At 38.5% G+C, this 18,645-nt stretch overlaps 2 protein-coding genes across 2 annotated transcripts in view; one reads left to right on the top strand and one right to left on the bottom strand.

Annotated features, from left to right (window-relative positions):
* Positions 1-6,380, bottom strand: part of l(3)80Fg (dnaJ homolog subfamily C member 16 l(3)80Fg) — a 93,026-nt gene extending 86,646 nt beyond the window's left edge. The window contains exon 1 of the mRNA XM_071696583.1: positions 6,252-6,380. Coding sequence (XP_071552684.1) covers positions 6,252-6,283 — 32 coding nt within the window. The 5' untranslated portion in view covers positions 6,284-6,380. The remainder of the gene's footprint in view (positions 1-6,251) is intronic.
* Positions 6,381-7,073: 693 nt separating this feature from the next.
* The window catches only part of LOC139767311 (histone lysine demethylase PHF8-like), a 130,308-nt gene continuing 118,736 nt past the window's right edge, over positions 7,074-18,645 (top strand). The window contains exons 1-2 of the mRNA XM_071696581.1: positions 7,074-7,192; positions 15,372-15,457. Of these exons, the coding sequence (XP_071552682.1) occupies positions 7,074-7,192; positions 15,372-15,457 (205 nt within the window). The remainder of the gene's footprint in view (positions 7,193-15,371; positions 15,458-18,645) is intronic.

Genomic DNA, 18,645 nt, shown 5'->3' with positions numbered 1-18,645 from the left:
ATAAAGCTCAAAAAACGTTTCACTGTTTCCCAAGCTCTAGAGATCAACGAGTCAACGGGGAAACATGGTAGTTCTGGAGTTCGCCTGTTTCTGTGGAAGATTTGCAGTAAATAAATCCGTGGAAAGGAAAGGGATTCTCCACGAAGGGCAACAGAAAAACATAACGTAGATACAAAGGAGAAAGGAGGCGTGTGTACAGCCACCATCTGGTCTCGCCGACATCAATGTTCTGCAAAAAGAAAGGCTAACCATACACCAGTAGACTAAACTTGGAAGTCTATATGTTAGTAAGCACCAACATGCATCTACATTTCAAGGGACTTCAAGCTACCATTGTCGGATTGGTGTGGACGTAATTTTCTTGAACTGCAAAAAAACTTATGATACAGCTCTAAATGAGACTACTTACGAAACCCGAACCTATTTAAGTTATTGGGAAGGTAATTATTATCCTTTTTAATTGGCAGGAGACGGCATGGACAATGGAGGCCCTAATCAAGGCCATCTCAATGACGATATATCTATACCCACAATACTTGATCGCAGTTCCCCTGCCGCATACCAACCTTCACATATGAATTTTTCAGGATATTTCAGTTTCATAAAGGCCTTAGTAATATATCTTAAGTCACTTTCTAAAAAATTCTTACTACGTATACAGAAAGCTCTTAAGCGAGTGAGGAATTTTTAGAAAGTTGATATATTACTGAGGCCTTTATGAAACTAAAATATTTTGAAGGACTTATGTGTAACCTGAGAAAGAGGGCTAACGAAATAAAGAAACGCGAAAGAAGTAATGATGATGAGAATACAGGCTAGTTTTATCAGTTCTTCACTCAAAAATCACTAACTCCGTGATCTCTACACAGTATTCAATCACACACATATCCTAGTCTACCTTCTAGCTGACCTCAACGCCCAACACAGAACCTTCCACCACAACAGAAACAATTCTTATGGTGATGACTTATTCGCTTTATACTCTTATAAACGTCTTAACTTCCTAGGACCTTACTTCCACACCGTCTTCGATGGCCCAGGAGAAAAAGCAGACCTGATCTTGTCTTCTTCAACAGAGCCAGTAATCATCTTCATAATCTCTTGTCTGCAGGTTCCAACCTTATCTCTATCTTTCTTCACCTCTCGTCTAACCCCTATCCTCGTCCCATCACCCTCACACTACCACTACAAAAAAGCAGACTGGGACAACTTCAAAGACACTCACCAACTGCACTTACACCACAAACTATGAAAATCACCCAATAACTCTAATAGACACAGAAATAGAACATATAAATGAAACAATAACATAGGCAGCTGACGTCTCTATCACAAAATCTTCATTTACCTCAAGATACTCCTTCTTCCCTTCTCCCAAAACAACCAGACTCCTCTCGTGCTACCGTCGACGCTTTGAGCATAACAGACATCGTGTGGGTCTAGTACGGCAGGACCTCACATCTCTACGAAACCACACACTCAACAGCCTTCTAGAAGACCACAATACACACTGGAAATCTCTCATCGCCGCAACAGAATACGAATCAAATCTCAAGAGCTTTGGAGCAGAATCCGGAAACTCAAAGGAATACCAAAAACACTTTAATCGGCTAAATGACAACACTCTACACCATAACCCAAAAGACATCGCCGACATTTTTCAGAAACACTGGTAAGGTATCTTTCACCCTCACCCTCCTTACCCTCTGGCGTACGAAAACACTCAAATTGTCACACAACATATACAAAACAAACCCAGTCACTTCTACCCAGAACAGATCATACACCACCGATCGCTTTCACACGACCACCTTCTCAAAACCCCATAAGATCGAGCGAGGCCAAATTCCTCCTAAAATCGCCCAAAGTAGCCCCAGGTAACTCAGGCATTGTCACCAACTACTTACCCACCTCCCTGACAACACCATAACCTCCTTCTTCAACGCGCCACTAGCCTCTGGCTACTTTCACGCGGCCTTGAAAACTGCAACAACCCCCATGATACCTGAGCCCAACAAATCCAACCGAGACCCAGTGAACTACAGACCTATCTGCCTACTTGAGTCCATTGGGAAGACATTTGAAAGAATCTTAAACAACAGACTTAGACAACACCTAACAAACAACCTACTCTCACACAAACAGTTTGGCTTTCATCAACATCATACAAGATGAACTCAACATAATTACAAACTACATTAATAATAACACACGGACATACAAAATGACCGCATTTATCACAAAAGATGTTGAAAAAGCCTTTGCCACCGTGTGTGCCGGCACGATGGATTGAGGTACAAACTAAGTTCCCAATTCCAACTCCCACGACCCACCATTAAACTTCTTTCTATCTTAGCAACAGAAAAACCCGGAACAAATACAGAAAGACTTATTCAAATCTTTACACACTCTACTGAAATGTTCTTCCCAATCCTATACACCTGGACTCCATCTCTCCAATATGCAGATGACGTTACTCAACTGATCAGAGGCAGAACCCTCACACACTTAACCAGCAGAACCCAACAGGAAATTGATCACGTTTCGCTTTGGGAGTTAAAATGGAGGATTAAATCAAATCCTGCCAAATCCAACATATCCTACTTTAACGTATGTCAGAGATACAACATAAGTAATATCTACCAACACTCCCGTATACACTGTCATTTACCCATTCCCATCTCAAACACAACACTATCCTGGGCCTTAATTATGATGTCCACCTGAGAATGAGCACAACATATACAGTCTAGAGCGGTTATCATGAGGGCAGGGATCGAGAAATTGTATAGATTCAGAAAGGCGCAATTCAAAACCAATTTGTACCTCTACAAAGCATTAATACGACCACTTATCACTTATGCCCCTTCAGCTCTTGAACTCGGAGCCCAATCCAACATCCGTGCACTCCAAATCATTCAGAACAAAGCTCTACGTTGGGTCTGCAACATCAAATGGCACGAGTTCATCAGGAACACAGAACTTCACGAGAGAGCACGACTGCCTCCACTAAACATCTATTGCAGGAAATTGTTTGAAAGACAAGTAGAGCGATTTTAAATTCATCATACTCACTGGGTCGTTTACTTCAACAATCTCCTGGGAATAGACCACCCAGGTAATATGCTCAATATACAACCTGGACAACATCCAGTGACCATATATTAAAAACTAAAAACCACTATAGATCTTGCTGCTAAGTCCGTGTAGGGAACATCTTGGCTAAATCAGTGTCTATCTGCCAGAGATATGATCCATCTCCTCTTATATCCTAAAAAAAAGAAAGAAAAAAAAATCCCTGGCCCTCAACTCATCATCTCTGTCCTAGTTATCCTATTAACCGGATGCAAGCTGGGTTCAGCCCTGGTTCTTTTCCTCATTCTAAAATTCACCTCCTCTAACAACTCTCGCTCTCCCTCCCCCCCTTCTCCTTTCTCCCCCTTCCTTGGAAGGGACTTTTCTATCATCAATCATAGCTTTTCATAGCTGGATGTCAGCTTTGTTAACTAGACCCTGGGCTGGGGGACGATACGTTAAAGCAATAAAGTTCTATTACTCCTCGTATCCTTTCTCCACCTACATTCTCATTATTGTCTCCAAGATAACCAACACACACACACACACACAATAAAAGGGAAGGAGCGAGGGTCTGGATATCCTACCCTTCATCCTTACTTTTCCAAAAGAAGGAACAGAGAAGGGAGCCAAATAAGGATATTCCCTCTAAGGCTTAGACCTCTGTTTTTAACACTACTTGCTAACGCGAGAAATGGCGAATATGTATGATATATATATATATATATATATATATATATATATATATATATATATATATATATATATATATATATATGTATATGTGTGTGTGTGTGTGTGTGTGTGTGTGTGTGTGAATGTAGGTTTGCGGCAAGGGTGTGTGTGATGTCTTCATGGTTGTTTAATTTGTTTATGGATGGGGTTGTTAGGGAGGTAAATGCAAGAGTTTTGGAAAGCGGGGCAAGTCTGTTGTGGATGAGAGGGTTCTGGGAAGAGTCAGTTGTTGTTCGCTGATGATACAGCGCTGGTGGCTGATTCATGTGAGAAACTGCAGAAGCTGGTGACTGAGTTTGGTAAAGTGTGTGAAAGAAGAAAGTTAAGAGTAAATGTGAATAAGAGCAAGGTTATTAGGTACAGTAGGGTTGAGGGTCAAGTCAATTGGGAGGTAAGTTTGAATGGAGAAAAACTGGAAGTAAAGTGTTTTAGATATCTGGGAGTGGATCTGGCAGCGGATGGAACCATGGAAGCGGAAGTGGATCATAGGGTGGGGGAGGGGGCGAAAATATATAAAATATAAAATATAAATAAATATATATATATGGGGAGGGGATGGTATTCCATGTGTGGCGAGGTGGCGATGGGAATGAATAAAGGCAGACAGTGTGAATTGTGTGCATGGGTATATATGTATGTCTGTGTGTGTATATATATGTGTACATTGAGATGTATAGGTATGTATATTTTGCGTGTGTGGACGTGTATGTATATACATGTGTATGGGGGTGGGTTGGGCCATTTCTTTCGTCTGTTTCCTTGCGCTACCTCGCAAACGCGGGAGACAGCGATAAAGCAAAATAAATAAAAATATAAATATATATATATATATATATATATATATATATATATATATATATAATCAGTAATAATAATAATAATAATAATAATAATAATAATAATAATAATAATAATTCACAGACGTTGGTATAGACCGATAAATCATAGGGGTAATGAAGGTAAGACATATACAATAATCATACATTGCGTAAGCAATAAAACATATGAAGCTTCTATGGTGTAATGTTCCCGCTGACCTTTTCGTATTGGAGAGCAGCCCAGGGTCGAGTGAGCGCCCAGGTTTACGACCCGCTTGTGGCGGTCGGTCCACAACCAACCCAGTGTTCATCCACCTCTAGGGGTTGGTTGGTCGATAAAATGGGTACCTGGCTCAGGATAGGTTTATATATATATATATATATATATATATATATATATATATATATATATATATATATATATTTTTTTTTTTTTTTTTTTTTTTACTATTCGCCATTTCCCGCGTTTGCGAGATAGCGTTAAGAACAGAGGACTGGGCCTTAGAGGGAAAATCCTCACCTGGCCCCCTTCTCTGTTCCTTCTTTTGGAAAATTAAAAAAAAACGAGAGGGGAGGATTTCCAGCCACCCACTCCCTCCCCTTTTAGTCGCCTACGACACGCAGGGAATACGTGGGAAGTATTCTTTCTCCCCTATCCCCAGGGATAATATATATATATATATATATATATATATATATATATATATATATATATATATATATATATATATATATATATATATATATATGGGGATAGGGGAGAAAGAATACTTCCCACGTATTCCCTGCGTGTCGTAGAAGGCGACTAAAAGGGAAGGGAGCAGGGGGCTAGAAATCCTCCCCTCTCTTTTTTTTCTTTTTTTTTTATTTTCCAAAGGAAGGAACAGAGAAGGGGGCTGGATGAGGATGTTTCCTCAGAGGCCCAGTCCTCTGTTCTTAACGCTACCTCGCTGAAGCGGGAAATGGCGAATAGTATGAAAGAAAGAAAATATGTGTGTGTGTGTGATATGTCCTCAGTTGACCGTGTCGTTTCATCATAAAAACCTATAAGTATGTGGATGTATCAAGTATGAACTATATATGTTCGGTACAGATAAATGATCGTTGATCTTTCTATGAGAAGATGGCTACATCCACAGACATGATACAAGTAAGTAATAACTACTACAGAAGGCAGGATAATTGTGGTATAACCTCATGGTATATCAAACAAGATCCATTATTCTTAATGACACAGTTCATTTACCTTCCACACTAGATCGTAATCTCAAAACTTGAGTAGGTCTGGTCTTTCACTTGAGCTACACGGTGAATATCATGATACAAGTGGGAGATGTTATGATGGTGATGGTTCCCTGCACACTGTACTGACCCCTCCATACATCATCCACGACCTACCATGATGACACATTATCATCATAATACTCACACAACTTGAAGACGACAATAACAGCACAAGAGATTACAATACCCCCTCTGTCTTGCCATTACCCGGTTAAAATATCATACAATGAAATCACATAAATTGCAAGAGAAAAATCTCAAAAGCAGTTGGCCATGGCGCGCCGCCAAGACACTTTCAAATTAATATTGCGTTAAAAAGAATCATCCTGTGTCACTTACCAGCCTGGCCACTGTGTAGTTGTGAACTTCATTCGGGTCAACAGTTATAGAATCACCAGTCTCATGGTTCAGGTTATCCAAGTGAAAAGGTTAAACTTTTGCAGCAAGACAAGACAGTTGGCGGCCGAGTTCACTTTGAACCTATATTGTCAGTAACAAATTACAATCAAGCCACACAAATTCTAAGTAGAATAACGACAAAAATTCTTACCATGAAAATAAACGAAAGACTTTTAGATGTATAAGGAGGAGTGATAAAAGTTTGCTTATAGAAAGTAAAATAAAAACTTGTCTCTGGAGAGATACACTGATTTAGCATTAATAGCAACTCATATTTCAATGCTTTGGTGTCAACAATTACTTTTAATGATATATAACATATTCATAAAGATATGAATATAGAGACTGTGGCCTGCTTTCAGTCTTTTTTATTTGAAATCTTATTCAATGAATTGGATTCAGATTTAATTATTTACAAATGTATTGCAATGACGACAAAATTGATTCCGAACAAAATATTTGAAATTTTCTCATCATTTCCCACCTCATCACTCTTATTTTCATGTTAACACTATATTTATCTATCACATTGAATCACGAGTTCCTCAACCAAGTTGTCCGGGCTTCCAGGAGAGGTGGTTACCCCCCACCCCCCCTAAATAAGAGCATCTGCTACATAAGAATACGGTAACCACATCAAATAAGGGTTATAAGCAATAACATATTATTCTGTCTTTCAAAAAGAGTACCATAAGAATTGATAATTGATAGCCTATTATTTTCAATTTGATCGTTGAAATCACTTTGACTAATATATTTCAAATGCGTGTTGTTTTGAGCAAAATGGCGTTGGATGTTATTTATTGTTTATGTGGACAATCAACGGATTTGTCCCGTTTTATGATACAATGTGATATTTGTAAAGACTGGTTTCATGGAAGGTAAGCATTTGGTGGGTGATGTTCAGAAAGCGTAGGGAACTATAGAGAGTTGGGTATATGGCAAGTGACCATGTCTGGTGTGATGGTAGAATCAGAGAACACTAGTGAGACCTCATAACTAGTATTGTGAGACGTGACACTTGACATGTCAATAAATTTGTCCTGCTGGCCAATAAAATGATAAGAGAAAGACATATGGGCTTTCAAATGTTTGAGGAATAGGCTTGAGGTGTCATGGTTGTATTAGCCTAAAATTCGTTCGGAAACTTAACACACTTTTGAGGTAAAATAAACGAGCTGAATTGTTTTCAGGAATTTGTTGGTGAGAATTTTGGTAATCTGGTGAAAGTCTTGTGTTGTAACATAAGTGCTTATTACAGATGAATTTCCTTAGATTTTTTCATTTCCAGACCATCTCATCTTGTACGAACTCGTACTGTAATATATAATGAGTTGTTGATGACAAATAAATGGCATTGGTTAATTTGTCTTGGTACTCGTGGCGTAAATAATATGATGCTAACATTGTGCACATTTCTCTTTCCACTGTTATTGGATTTATGGACATCTCGTTTTTGTTAATTCAGATATCAAAATATAATCAAATATCATATCTCATGAATGAAAAGATCAACTTTGATTTGATAAGCAAGTTCATTGGGATAGTTGGTGATTATCTATCCCCTCCTCTCCCCCCGTCTCCCTCCCTCCCTCCCTCTTCATCATTCTGAAGTGCAGGGAAAGTGTTAAACCAACCAGCCTTAGTTATGGTTTGCCACAGTGTAATCCAGAAGTTGATAACAATTTACATGAATCCACTAATATAATTAATCTAAGGATAATAAACTGTTGATACAATAGCAATTCACCCACTTGTGCAATTACATATGTTAAATTAGTCATTCATTGAAACTAACAGAATTTGGAATTGGCCCCATTGGTCATGTTTTAAAATTTAGATTTGTGTTTCCCATATGTAACAACATTAGTTAGACTTGTTTGGATATATTAATTCAGATGAGCAAATATGACAGTTGATTTTTGACTGTATAGAATCCGGTAGAGTTGTTGGAGCGCTCATAACCTTTTTCATATCAGTGCAGTGAAAGTATTAGGCTCCCTGGCCTTAATGTTCCTTAACATAACCCAAAGGTGTATAGTAGCTGAATCAGTGAAAAGACTGATAAATTCAGTGATTGATTTTCTTTTAAAAAGTTTGTCCAACATGAGTCAGTCTTGATTGGTTATTACAGTATTTACTTGGTCCTCTCTCTCTGGATCGATAGACTCTGCAATTACCAGCATGTACTTTGTTTATGACAGTTCACTATTCATTTTATACTTTTTTCCTGAAAAAGGAAAGTTGTTGCAAATATTAACCTCATCCTGTGAAATCATGGTTTTATGTGCTCAGCCTGGGAACTGCAACTATATATTTATAGGTTGTGTCTCTCCTTTCTCACTTGAATTTGAAGGCATACTTTTTTGATATGCAGTGATTCCTTGTCACAGCAGCTATGATTAGCATTAAGAATAAAATCCTGCTGTGTCGGGTCAAGTTTTAGGTGTTTGTGCTTGCCACAGACAGGCAGTCAGGCACGTGTCCCAACAAATTAGTGAGTCTCTGAAGCATGAATAACGATATTGATTCTGTGGATGTTGAATATGATTTTGATTGTAATAGAAAAGTGATATTGATTAAGATATAGAGGAAATAAAGAGTGGAATATTATAGAACTAGTAAGGGTAGGCATATATATAGATATCTGAGGTCATTGTGCAGTGTATGATAATACTGTGTATAAAACTGAATAGTTATATTTATTGTACCTGAAAATCATGTAAGTAAAACATAAGTGATATATCTGAAAATTGTTGCCATATGTAAAAATCCTCTGGTGAATAGTGAAAGGTTTTACACAGTCATTATTTATTTACCACATATTGTGTTACAAAGTCTCCAAAAGTGTGAACAGTGTACTTATCATAAAATGAAAACAAATGTATGTGTGAGTTAAATAGCTAAGTGTGTTGGTGTTTGGGTGCCCAAGGCTGTGACAGATTATCAAGTTGTCAGCGATAACCCAGGCAGTGCACCACTGGTTGGTGCATGAAGTTTGAATGTCTGAACAACAAATAAGGTTAGTTTGATATTTCCTGTGATGGTTCTTGTTGAGTAAGACTTTTTTTAGTTTTTTGATAAACCTCTGTACTGGGAATCCCTGAATTTATAGAGGCTCCCTTGTTTAAGGTGAAGAAAATTGTGAGAGGAGGAAGTCAGTTAAAAGTTAAGTTAAACCAGTTAACTGCTTACGTTCCATACATGGAACAGGATGCATCTGACAATTGACAGCAATTGTGCCGTATATGGTTGGTGGCATTTAGAAATTTCAGGCATAGTAACAGCAGAATAGCAAGTCAGGAAACAGCTAATGGCATCTCAGGCAGTCTCCACATCCTCTGCTATATTTTTTCAACTAAGTTGCTCAGTAACCATCTGACTGGTAAGGGAGGGGATGGTACATCATTTTTGCACCACCCAGGTAGAAAAAAAAAGAATAGTGAAACATTATTATTGAGAATTTTAACATGATTGCATAGTGAAATTTATATATATGTGCAGCTAGGAGGGGGATGCATTGATCACCCTTGTAGTGTAGTAACCAGAATGTACATTTATCTTATAATTCCAGTATGTGCATTAGTATCGTGTTATTACCAGATGGATTGATGTAAAAAAAATTCAGAAATCGAAGTTTGGATGATACATTTGATTGAATTTTTTTTTTGATTTGTCGAATTATCATGCTGAGAGCGCACACAATAGTTAAAGCAGGTACTTTCATTGTGTCGAGCGCACTATGAATCTAACTCAGGAACATCATTGCATTTGCTATGCAGTTGTTATGTGCAACTTACAGAATGTAATATAACTTTAGGGCATGGTGCAGAACATTTTTTTTCTTTAAGGGAGTGACTCCTGCATTGGTAACTTATTCCAGAATTCTGCAGGCTCAGGAACTAGAAGAGTTAATTTCCTGAGAAATCTTGCAAATTGCATTTGGGATTTGAGTTAGGTTGGGGGAGGAGAGAGGGAGAGATTGGTGAGACTTATGACATGGATAGAGTTATGAAATTCTGTAGATTTTACATGAACTCATCTCTGGAGACAATTCCACATGGATTGTCAGTTTAGTGGAGGGCTGTAATGGTCAGGGAAGAAAGTGGTTGATTACTGTAAACATTGATTAAACATTAAAAAGGAATCCACAGAACTTAAGAAAACTTTACCTGACTTCCCCAGCAGTTGATATTTACCTTATTTTTGATGTTATTTGAGAGCTGTGTGATTGTAATCGCCTCTCTATCAGTCTGTATGTCTAATGCCTTGTTCCCCCTGGAAACTCCCATTGAGGTGGTGGCCACAGCAAAGTTCTATGCCTATTCTGTCCATACATACCTCTCTCGTATACATCATTCCATGCATTCATTCTCCATTTCTCTCCCTCCAGTGCTCTTCATCGCTGTTTCCCTATGTCGCAGACAGTTCTCCTCTCGTCGACCCCTCTAATTGTACTATTATACGCTCTTCTTGTGAACTCCCCATCTTGCATTTTTCTGCATGCCCAAAGCATTATGTTTCATCCACTCTGCCACTCTGCAGTTCATTCCCTTTGCATTCCTTGTCATACCAAATCTCTCATACACCCTCTCATTACTTTCTTCATTTCATCCTGTCATTCCACATGTTCCTCTCAAGTAACTTATTACCACAGCATGGATGTTTAACCTATGTGACTCATCCCATATTGAGTCTCATCTGCATTGGTTAGGGTAGGGAGGGTATGCTATCACGCAATCCTTTCTTCTCTTCTGTACTTGCACTTCTGCCCTTCCTTATTATATCATGGGTTCCATTGACTATACCTTGTACTGCTCTCTCCCTTATCTTTCTTTCCATAAAATCAAACTTACCAAAGAAAGCTTTCAAATACTTAAATTCTCACACCTCTTCCAGTCTTTCTTCCCCATATCTACAACAGTTTGTTACACTTTCTTCTCTCACTCTTTAGGGCTTTGCAAAATTTTTGCTTTTGCTCTGTATCCTTTCTAACCCCATTACTTTATTGTTACTTGCATTTACTTAAATTGCCTATAATTACAGACATAAAACACACAGGCATAAGCTAGGTTTTGTTTGTGTGTTTATACCTACAGTTTAGTTTATACATACAAAGGAGTGAAGGCATTGTACATATATCCAAGATTAAGATGGGGCAACACATTTCAAAATCTCTCACCCCATAACACACTAATAGTAATCATGCTTTCAACCTTCTGCAACTCCTCTTCACTCTCAGAACACAAAGGATTATCCCCTAATATGCTTGCCGCTAGCCACCATACCTCCCTACCACAAACCATCTCTGCACCCCTTTTCCCTAGTTTTGCTTTCCTCTCTCTTATCACTCCATCCACATATATGTTAAAAAGTCATGGTGACATCACACAGCCCTGTCTCACACCTTCATGTATACCAGAAGCTTTTCTCAACTCTCTATTCACTCTTACACATGCCTTTGTTCCTTTATGGAAGGCTTTCATGCAATCGAAAAACTGTCCTCTTATCCATTATATCTAAAACTTCCCACGAAGCATTCAACTCAACTCTGTCATATGCTTTTTCTAAATCCTTGAAAACTTCAAACAGCTCTAGATACTTTTTGTCAGTCATTCTCACTGCTAAAATCAGGTTCACACATCCCTCTCATTAAACCCCCTTGCTCCTCATTTATTCTGCCTTCATTCACCCCCATCACTTTATCAGTGAACACTGTTGCATACACTTTTCCTGGTATACTTAACATACATAATCCCCTGTAATTGCTACATGTATACCGAGCACCTTTTCCTTTGAATAAAAGAATCGAAATAGCTTACACCCAATTTTTAGGCACAACCTTCTGCATACATGCTTAATTAACTATCAAATGCATCCTCTCCCTCACACTTTCTCCTCCATACTTCAACATTTCAGATGTAATCTCAGCCATTTTAGGTGAATTTCCTACCTTCATTCTCATTATCACCCCTTTTACCTCCTTTGTTGCTATTGGCCACTGCATTGTATCCTTTACCTTCCATCCTCCATACTCATACATGTAACAACTACTGGATTATCTTCTACCACAATCATCAGTTCTTCAAAAAACTCTTTCTATCTTCCTTTCACTTCCTCCTCTTGATTCAGCAACTCCTGTTCTGTGGCCTCTTTGTGTGGATTTTGTACATCATATGTGCAATCATGGTGGAACACATCACCACATTCTAGCATACATATATCATGTTCACTGATGCACCACACGAGAGTGATTTAGACATTGTATGTTAACCATGACCAGGAAAATTAAGATGGATGTTGGCTGCTTGGGAATTCTGGTGAAGTTTTTGTAGTTCAGGGAATTTCTAGACGTATTTCACCTATGTTTACATTAAACCCACATTTGTAGATATTTACTTTTCTTGTGCCATGCTATAAACCCATCCACAAAATTATGATATAACAGCCATGGTGACACCACAAAACCTTTAAGCACTCAGATTTTTTTTAAATTACTCTCATTTCACCACTTTCTATTACAAATGGTATCACAAATGCTTTGCTATGATTTGAAAAGCTGTGAAACTATCATGAATGTTTTACTTTGATTTGAAAAGCTGTAAACACCATATTCCTTTCCTTAATCTGTAGGTGTTGCACACATTTACTTTTTATACCCTTCCACTGCCTGAGTGCAGAAACATGGTCTGAACACTTCCTCCAAAACTCACTCTGATCTTCAATATTCAGTTCACAAAAAAGTCATTCACCTTGTAGCTATACGTCTTGCCAGTTACAGTGCATCCAGAATGTTCACCAGAATGTTCATCTCTATTTTTTTTATTTGCCACTTCTTTTATCCTTATACAGGTTGAGCATCCCTAATCCAGAAATCCAAAATCCAAAATGTTCCAATACTCCTATGCATTTTGAGTGTTGACATGACATTACAAGTTACCCTAGACTCATAGATATGTCAGTTGAGGGGAGGGCTGTAAAGGTCAGGGAAGAGAATGGTTCATTACTTTAGACATAGGTTAAACACTAAAAAGGAATCCACAGAACTTAAGAAAACTTTACCTGACTTTCCCAGCAGTTGATATTTACCTTATTTTTTATGTTATTTGAGAACTGTGTGATTGTAATTGCCTCTGTTTATTTGTCTATATCTCTGATGCCTTGTTCACTCTGGAAACTGCCGTAAAGGTGGCCACGGCAAAAGTATGTTTGTATCCCCTCCATACATGCCTCCTTCGCATACATCATTCCATGCATTCATTCTACATTTCTTTCCCTCCAGTACTCTCCCTCTCTGTTTCCTTATGTCACAGACAGTTCTCTCACATCAACCCCTCTAAGTGTACTATCATACACTCTCCTTGTAAACTCCCCATCTTGCATTTTTCCACATTCTCAAAGTATTATGTTTCACCCACTCTACCACTCTGCAGTTCTTTCCCTTTGCATTCCTCGTCACACCAAATCTCTCATACATCCTTTCATTACTTCATTTCATCCTGTCATACTACATGCTCCTCTTAAATAACTCATTACCACAGCATGGATGTTTAAAGGTTATACATGTTTAAAGGTTATACTTCCTGGAGTGCAGATAGGAGAGGTATATCATCGTCTATACCTGGAGAATCCTTGAAGGTATGGTTCCCATCTTGCATTTGGAAATAACCTACTGGTATGACAGGTATGGAAAGCTTTGTAAAATACTTCTTCTGAAATCGAAAAGTGTGATATGCCCACAAAGAGAGAACACTGTAAACATCTGGGACCCATGAGTCTTCAACACCTTGCCTGCTGTCATCAGAAACAGCATGGGATGCAATGTAGAGAAGTTTGAGTGCCTGAACAAGTAGCTACAAAGTGCACCAAACCAGCCAGGCTGTGTGGGCCTGTGGGCTCGGGCTTCCATTTGCTATGTCAGCCAATGGCCTGGTCCCAGCCTGGGCAGTTGGGGAAGAAGACCCCAAAAGACTTCATCAGGTATTAAGTTGGACATTAATTCTCAGAAGTTTCTCTCCCTCAAACATCACTCTGGGGAAAGAAAATGTTTAATGCCAAGTTAGTCACAAAGATTAAACAGCTTGTCTTTTTTTTATGCCCAAGAACCCTAAGGGTATCATACTTGCTTTTGGGGAAAGTTGAAGGCTATTCTTTGGCCTTCTAGACTGTTTCCTGTGGAAGATTTTATGACAAATCTTGAGATGTCCAAGGGCCCAGAGGACATGAAATCTCTTCTTAGAATGATAAAATCTGCATTTATGTTAGAGCATATGATGTAATATAGATGGGCCTCCACTCTAGCTTTCCTTAGAAACTTTTCTTTGGGGGAAGTCAAGTAAAGGGACCTGTGTCACTTTAATTCTACTTTGATATGTTGAATCTACCCATTGTGGCTCTGTGGCTACCCCTTAATAGAGAGATGGATTCTGGTATGCCTCTTATTCACCAGTGAAAGTATTTATTTTTTGTTTTAAGTCTAATTTGAAAGTTTTTCCTCTAACACTTCTCATTTAAGGAGGCTAATTGCTCAAGGAAAATGCTGCAGAAGAGAGAAATATAGATTTTGAAGGTTGAAATTTTTCCCCCAAGATGCTGTCCCTCAGACATGTTTTTTTCTCAGCTTAACCTTTCCCTCATTTTATAAAACCTTACTTACATATCTTTCGAGACCACCTTGGGGTGTTCCCATGACCTGTGAATTTTGAGCTCTGAATTACCAGGAGCAGTTGGGCTGTTGATATTGACCAGGTGGCAGTTACTGATTGGCCGAGGTTGAGCCTGCTTAATGAGCAACAAGCTTCAGTGATCGCAAGGATCACTTGATTTTGAACCAGTGAGAGCTTTCTCTTCAATTTTGAGGTTTGAAATGATCCTGATCTTGATAATTCTCAAGGAAAATCTCACTGTTTGCAGGATGCCACCTCAGAAAGAAAAGTTTTTGAGCCTTCAGTACTTAATATTTTATACTTTTTTCTTCTGCACTTTACCTTGCATTCAGTATTTTGCATTGAACAATTCACTTTTTTGATACTGAAATAAACTAATTCAATTTTTTCACAGGTGTGTTGGAGTACGAGAATATCAGGCTGTAGACATTGACAGATTTCACTGTCCGCGTTGTGAAGCTTATAATGGACCATCTGTTTGTAAGTTCATTATTTATAAGCATTATAGCAAAGTCTTGTGGCATTTAGAATATAAAAGTCAGCAAGTGAATCATCAAAATAGTAAAGAGAAAGTCCATAAGAATTTATGGAAAGTTGCTATGATATTGAGTTTTTTATTACTTGAATATGAAGGCTGGCTAGTTTCTCTCTCTCTCTCTCTTGCTGATGACACCAGTTTAAGTTGAATTATTGAATGAGAAACTGGTTAAAGGAGATGTAAAAAGATGTAAACACAATTTACAAATGGGCAGAAGGGAACCTGATGGAATTCATGAAGGTAAATTTTAACAAATAAGTTATGGAACAAGTAAGAATACGTTGGTGGCACACGTAAACCTTCCAAAATTTGAATATCTTGGATTCAAATAGTGTTCAGGCCCACTTAGAGCAGAGCATCTTTCACTCCATCCTTCCATCTCATGGTTTCCCTCTTCTTACTCGTTGTTCTCTCTACATCTGACACATATACCTCATAGCCAGCCTTTCTTTACTCATCCTTTTCTGTTTGTCCATTTCAGTACCTTGTCTTCAGCTCTTTTGACCATACTCTTCTTACAGCCACACCCTTCTCACCCTATCACTCCATGCCTCCACTTTTTCCTTGGTTTTCTCCTTCTTCTTCCCTGCACTTCCAACATGAATACCCTCTTAGTTATCCACTCCTAACTCATCATTTTTATATGTCCAGACCATTTCAGCTTTTTCATTCATACTCTTGTTACTACCACTCATCTCTCTAATCCTTTCATTTCCAACACATCAACCTTCTTCCAATTTTTTTTTTTTATATAGGACCCATGCCTCACATCCACACAACAGACAGTGACCTCCTTTTCCTTACACTCTTGATTATGCCAAGGACTTTATCCCCCCTCACCCCCTTCCATAGTTCTGTCAGCTTCCACATCCACCTTCAGGCTTTTTCCATTCAAACTCACACTTAGCAATCTGTCTCTAGTAACCTTACTTTTATTCACATTATCTCTCTATGAAGTTAATAATGTAAGAAGAATAAGAAAGCAATTGGGAGGAGTTTGGGAATTGATTACAGCAAAGAGGAGGTGAATAGGAGTTGAAGTGAGTATTGTGAAACTTTTGAATGTGTTAAATGATTAGGTAGCAGATGTAGGATGTTTAAGACATGGGGTTATGTGCAGCAAGATAGTCATGTCAAGTGTTTCTCAAGGAAGAGGATGGCAATTTTGGTAATTGTTTAGATTGGATTTTCAGTGATTGTTTTGGTTTAAGATGAAGTGCTGGGGGATTGGAAGAATGCCTTTATAGTTCCGCTGTGAAAGTGCTCGGGAGCAAAGGTGAATGTTATAATGACAGAGGTACAAATTTGTTGAGTTTACCATGTAAGTTATATAGGAGAGTGATGAATGAATGAGTGGTTGCATGCATAGAGCATCAGACTGGGGAGAAACAGTGTGGCTTCAGGAGTTGTAAAGGATGTGTGGATCAGGTGTGTGCTTCGACAGATCTGTGAGAACTACTCAGAGAAACAAAAGGATTTGTACGTGACATTTATGGATGTGGAGAAAGTGTGTGATAAGCTTGACAAATGCTTTGTGGAAGGTGTTTTTTAATGTATGGTGTAGGAGGAAAGGTATCAGAAACAAACAGTTAGGAGATTTTATCAAGAGAGGAGGATGAGTATATCAGGTGGACAGACACCTTAGGTGTCACTTTTTTTTTTTTTTTTGACAATTTTAGAGCCTCGCTGCCTTTGAAAACACTGCGCTGTAGTTGCTGTCTGCCAGTGACTTGTCAAGGGTGAGGCACAAAAGGGTAAGAAACGGCACTAGAGTCTGCTAGTTATGTCAAGAGTTGAAAGAGACGAGCGATTGAGGGTGATGATGCTGAATATGAATGGGATGACTAGTGAGAGTATAAGGAGGGAGATTGTGGAGAGGTTTAAAAGTTTTAGCATGGATGTGCTAGGAATTGGGGGAACCCATATCCTTGGGCAGGGTGTGTGAAGTGAAAATGGAAATGATGAATGCAGGTTATGGGAGGGCATGGAAGGAGATTTGGTATGGATGGGAATGAGTGAAAATAATCGGAGAAGAGAAAAAGAAGGATGTGCAATTCTATCACCAAGAGTATGTGAGGGTGATACAGAGCATGGATGGAATGGATCAAAAATAATGTGGGTGAAAGGAAAGAATGGGATTATGAAGTATGCTTGGGTATATGTACATGTGCCTCTGAATATGAACAGAGTGAGGTGAGGGTGAAATGAAGCTTTTCTGGAGGAATTTTGAATGACTGTTTAAACGGTTTTGAGAATGAGAGAAACATGGTCATATTGATTGATATGAATGTGAAAGTGGGATTTGATGAAATTGGTGAGATATTTGGAAAATGTGGAGTGCCTGAAGTAAATGAGAATGGAACTTATCTTGTGGATATTTGTGCTGAAGGGTTTATCCCTTGCAGATACCTTTTTTTTTTTCAGCGCAAGATGATTCACAGATATACATGGATAAGGAATGATGAAAGAGAGCAAAAGGCTTTGATTGACTGTATGGCAGTGGATGAAAGATTGAGAAAGGCCGTGCTAGATGCTTGAGTCATGAGAGGATTCTTTGGAGAGACTGGCCATTTTGTGGTTCTTGTGGGGATGAGGATCTAGAAGAAGTGGAGTTATGGAGTCAGTAAGAATGGAGAGGTAAAAAAGTTGGTGAGAGAGAAGATGAATCAGAGAAAATGCAGGGAGGAGTATGAAGGAAAGGTAACTGAAAGCTTAGATGGAAGTGCAATGATTGTAAGAATGCAGTCATATGTGAGTAAGGTGTTTAAAATGTTTAGAGAAATACTATTAAAGGTTGTAGAATCACTAGTTTGATACAAGGTAGTGAGATACATGCACAAAAAGGGCAGTGCATGATGGACAGAAGAGATTAGAAATGTTGGGAAGAAAAATTGTTAGCGGGATGTTAAGAAGCTGATTGAGGAAAGCAAAGAAAAAGTAGATGAAGATTTTGGAAGGAAATTCAATAGAAAGTTTTGGGATAATAAGAAACTATACTGGAAGATGATGAAAAAGGAAATGGGTGGATGAAAGAGTGGAAATGTTGATGTGAGAAGTAAGGAAGGGGAGTTGCTGAATCAAAAGGAGGAAGTGAAAAGAAGATAGAATGAGTATTTTGAAGAACTGATGA

Source organism: Panulirus ornatus, chromosome 59 (assembly GCF_036320965.1).
Source record: "Panulirus ornatus isolate Po-2019 chromosome 59, ASM3632096v1, whole genome shotgun sequence".
Taxonomy (NCBI): domain Eukaryota; kingdom Metazoa; phylum Arthropoda; class Malacostraca; order Decapoda; family Palinuridae; genus Panulirus; species Panulirus ornatus.
This window is presented reverse-complemented; position numbering and strand designations above follow the sequence as displayed.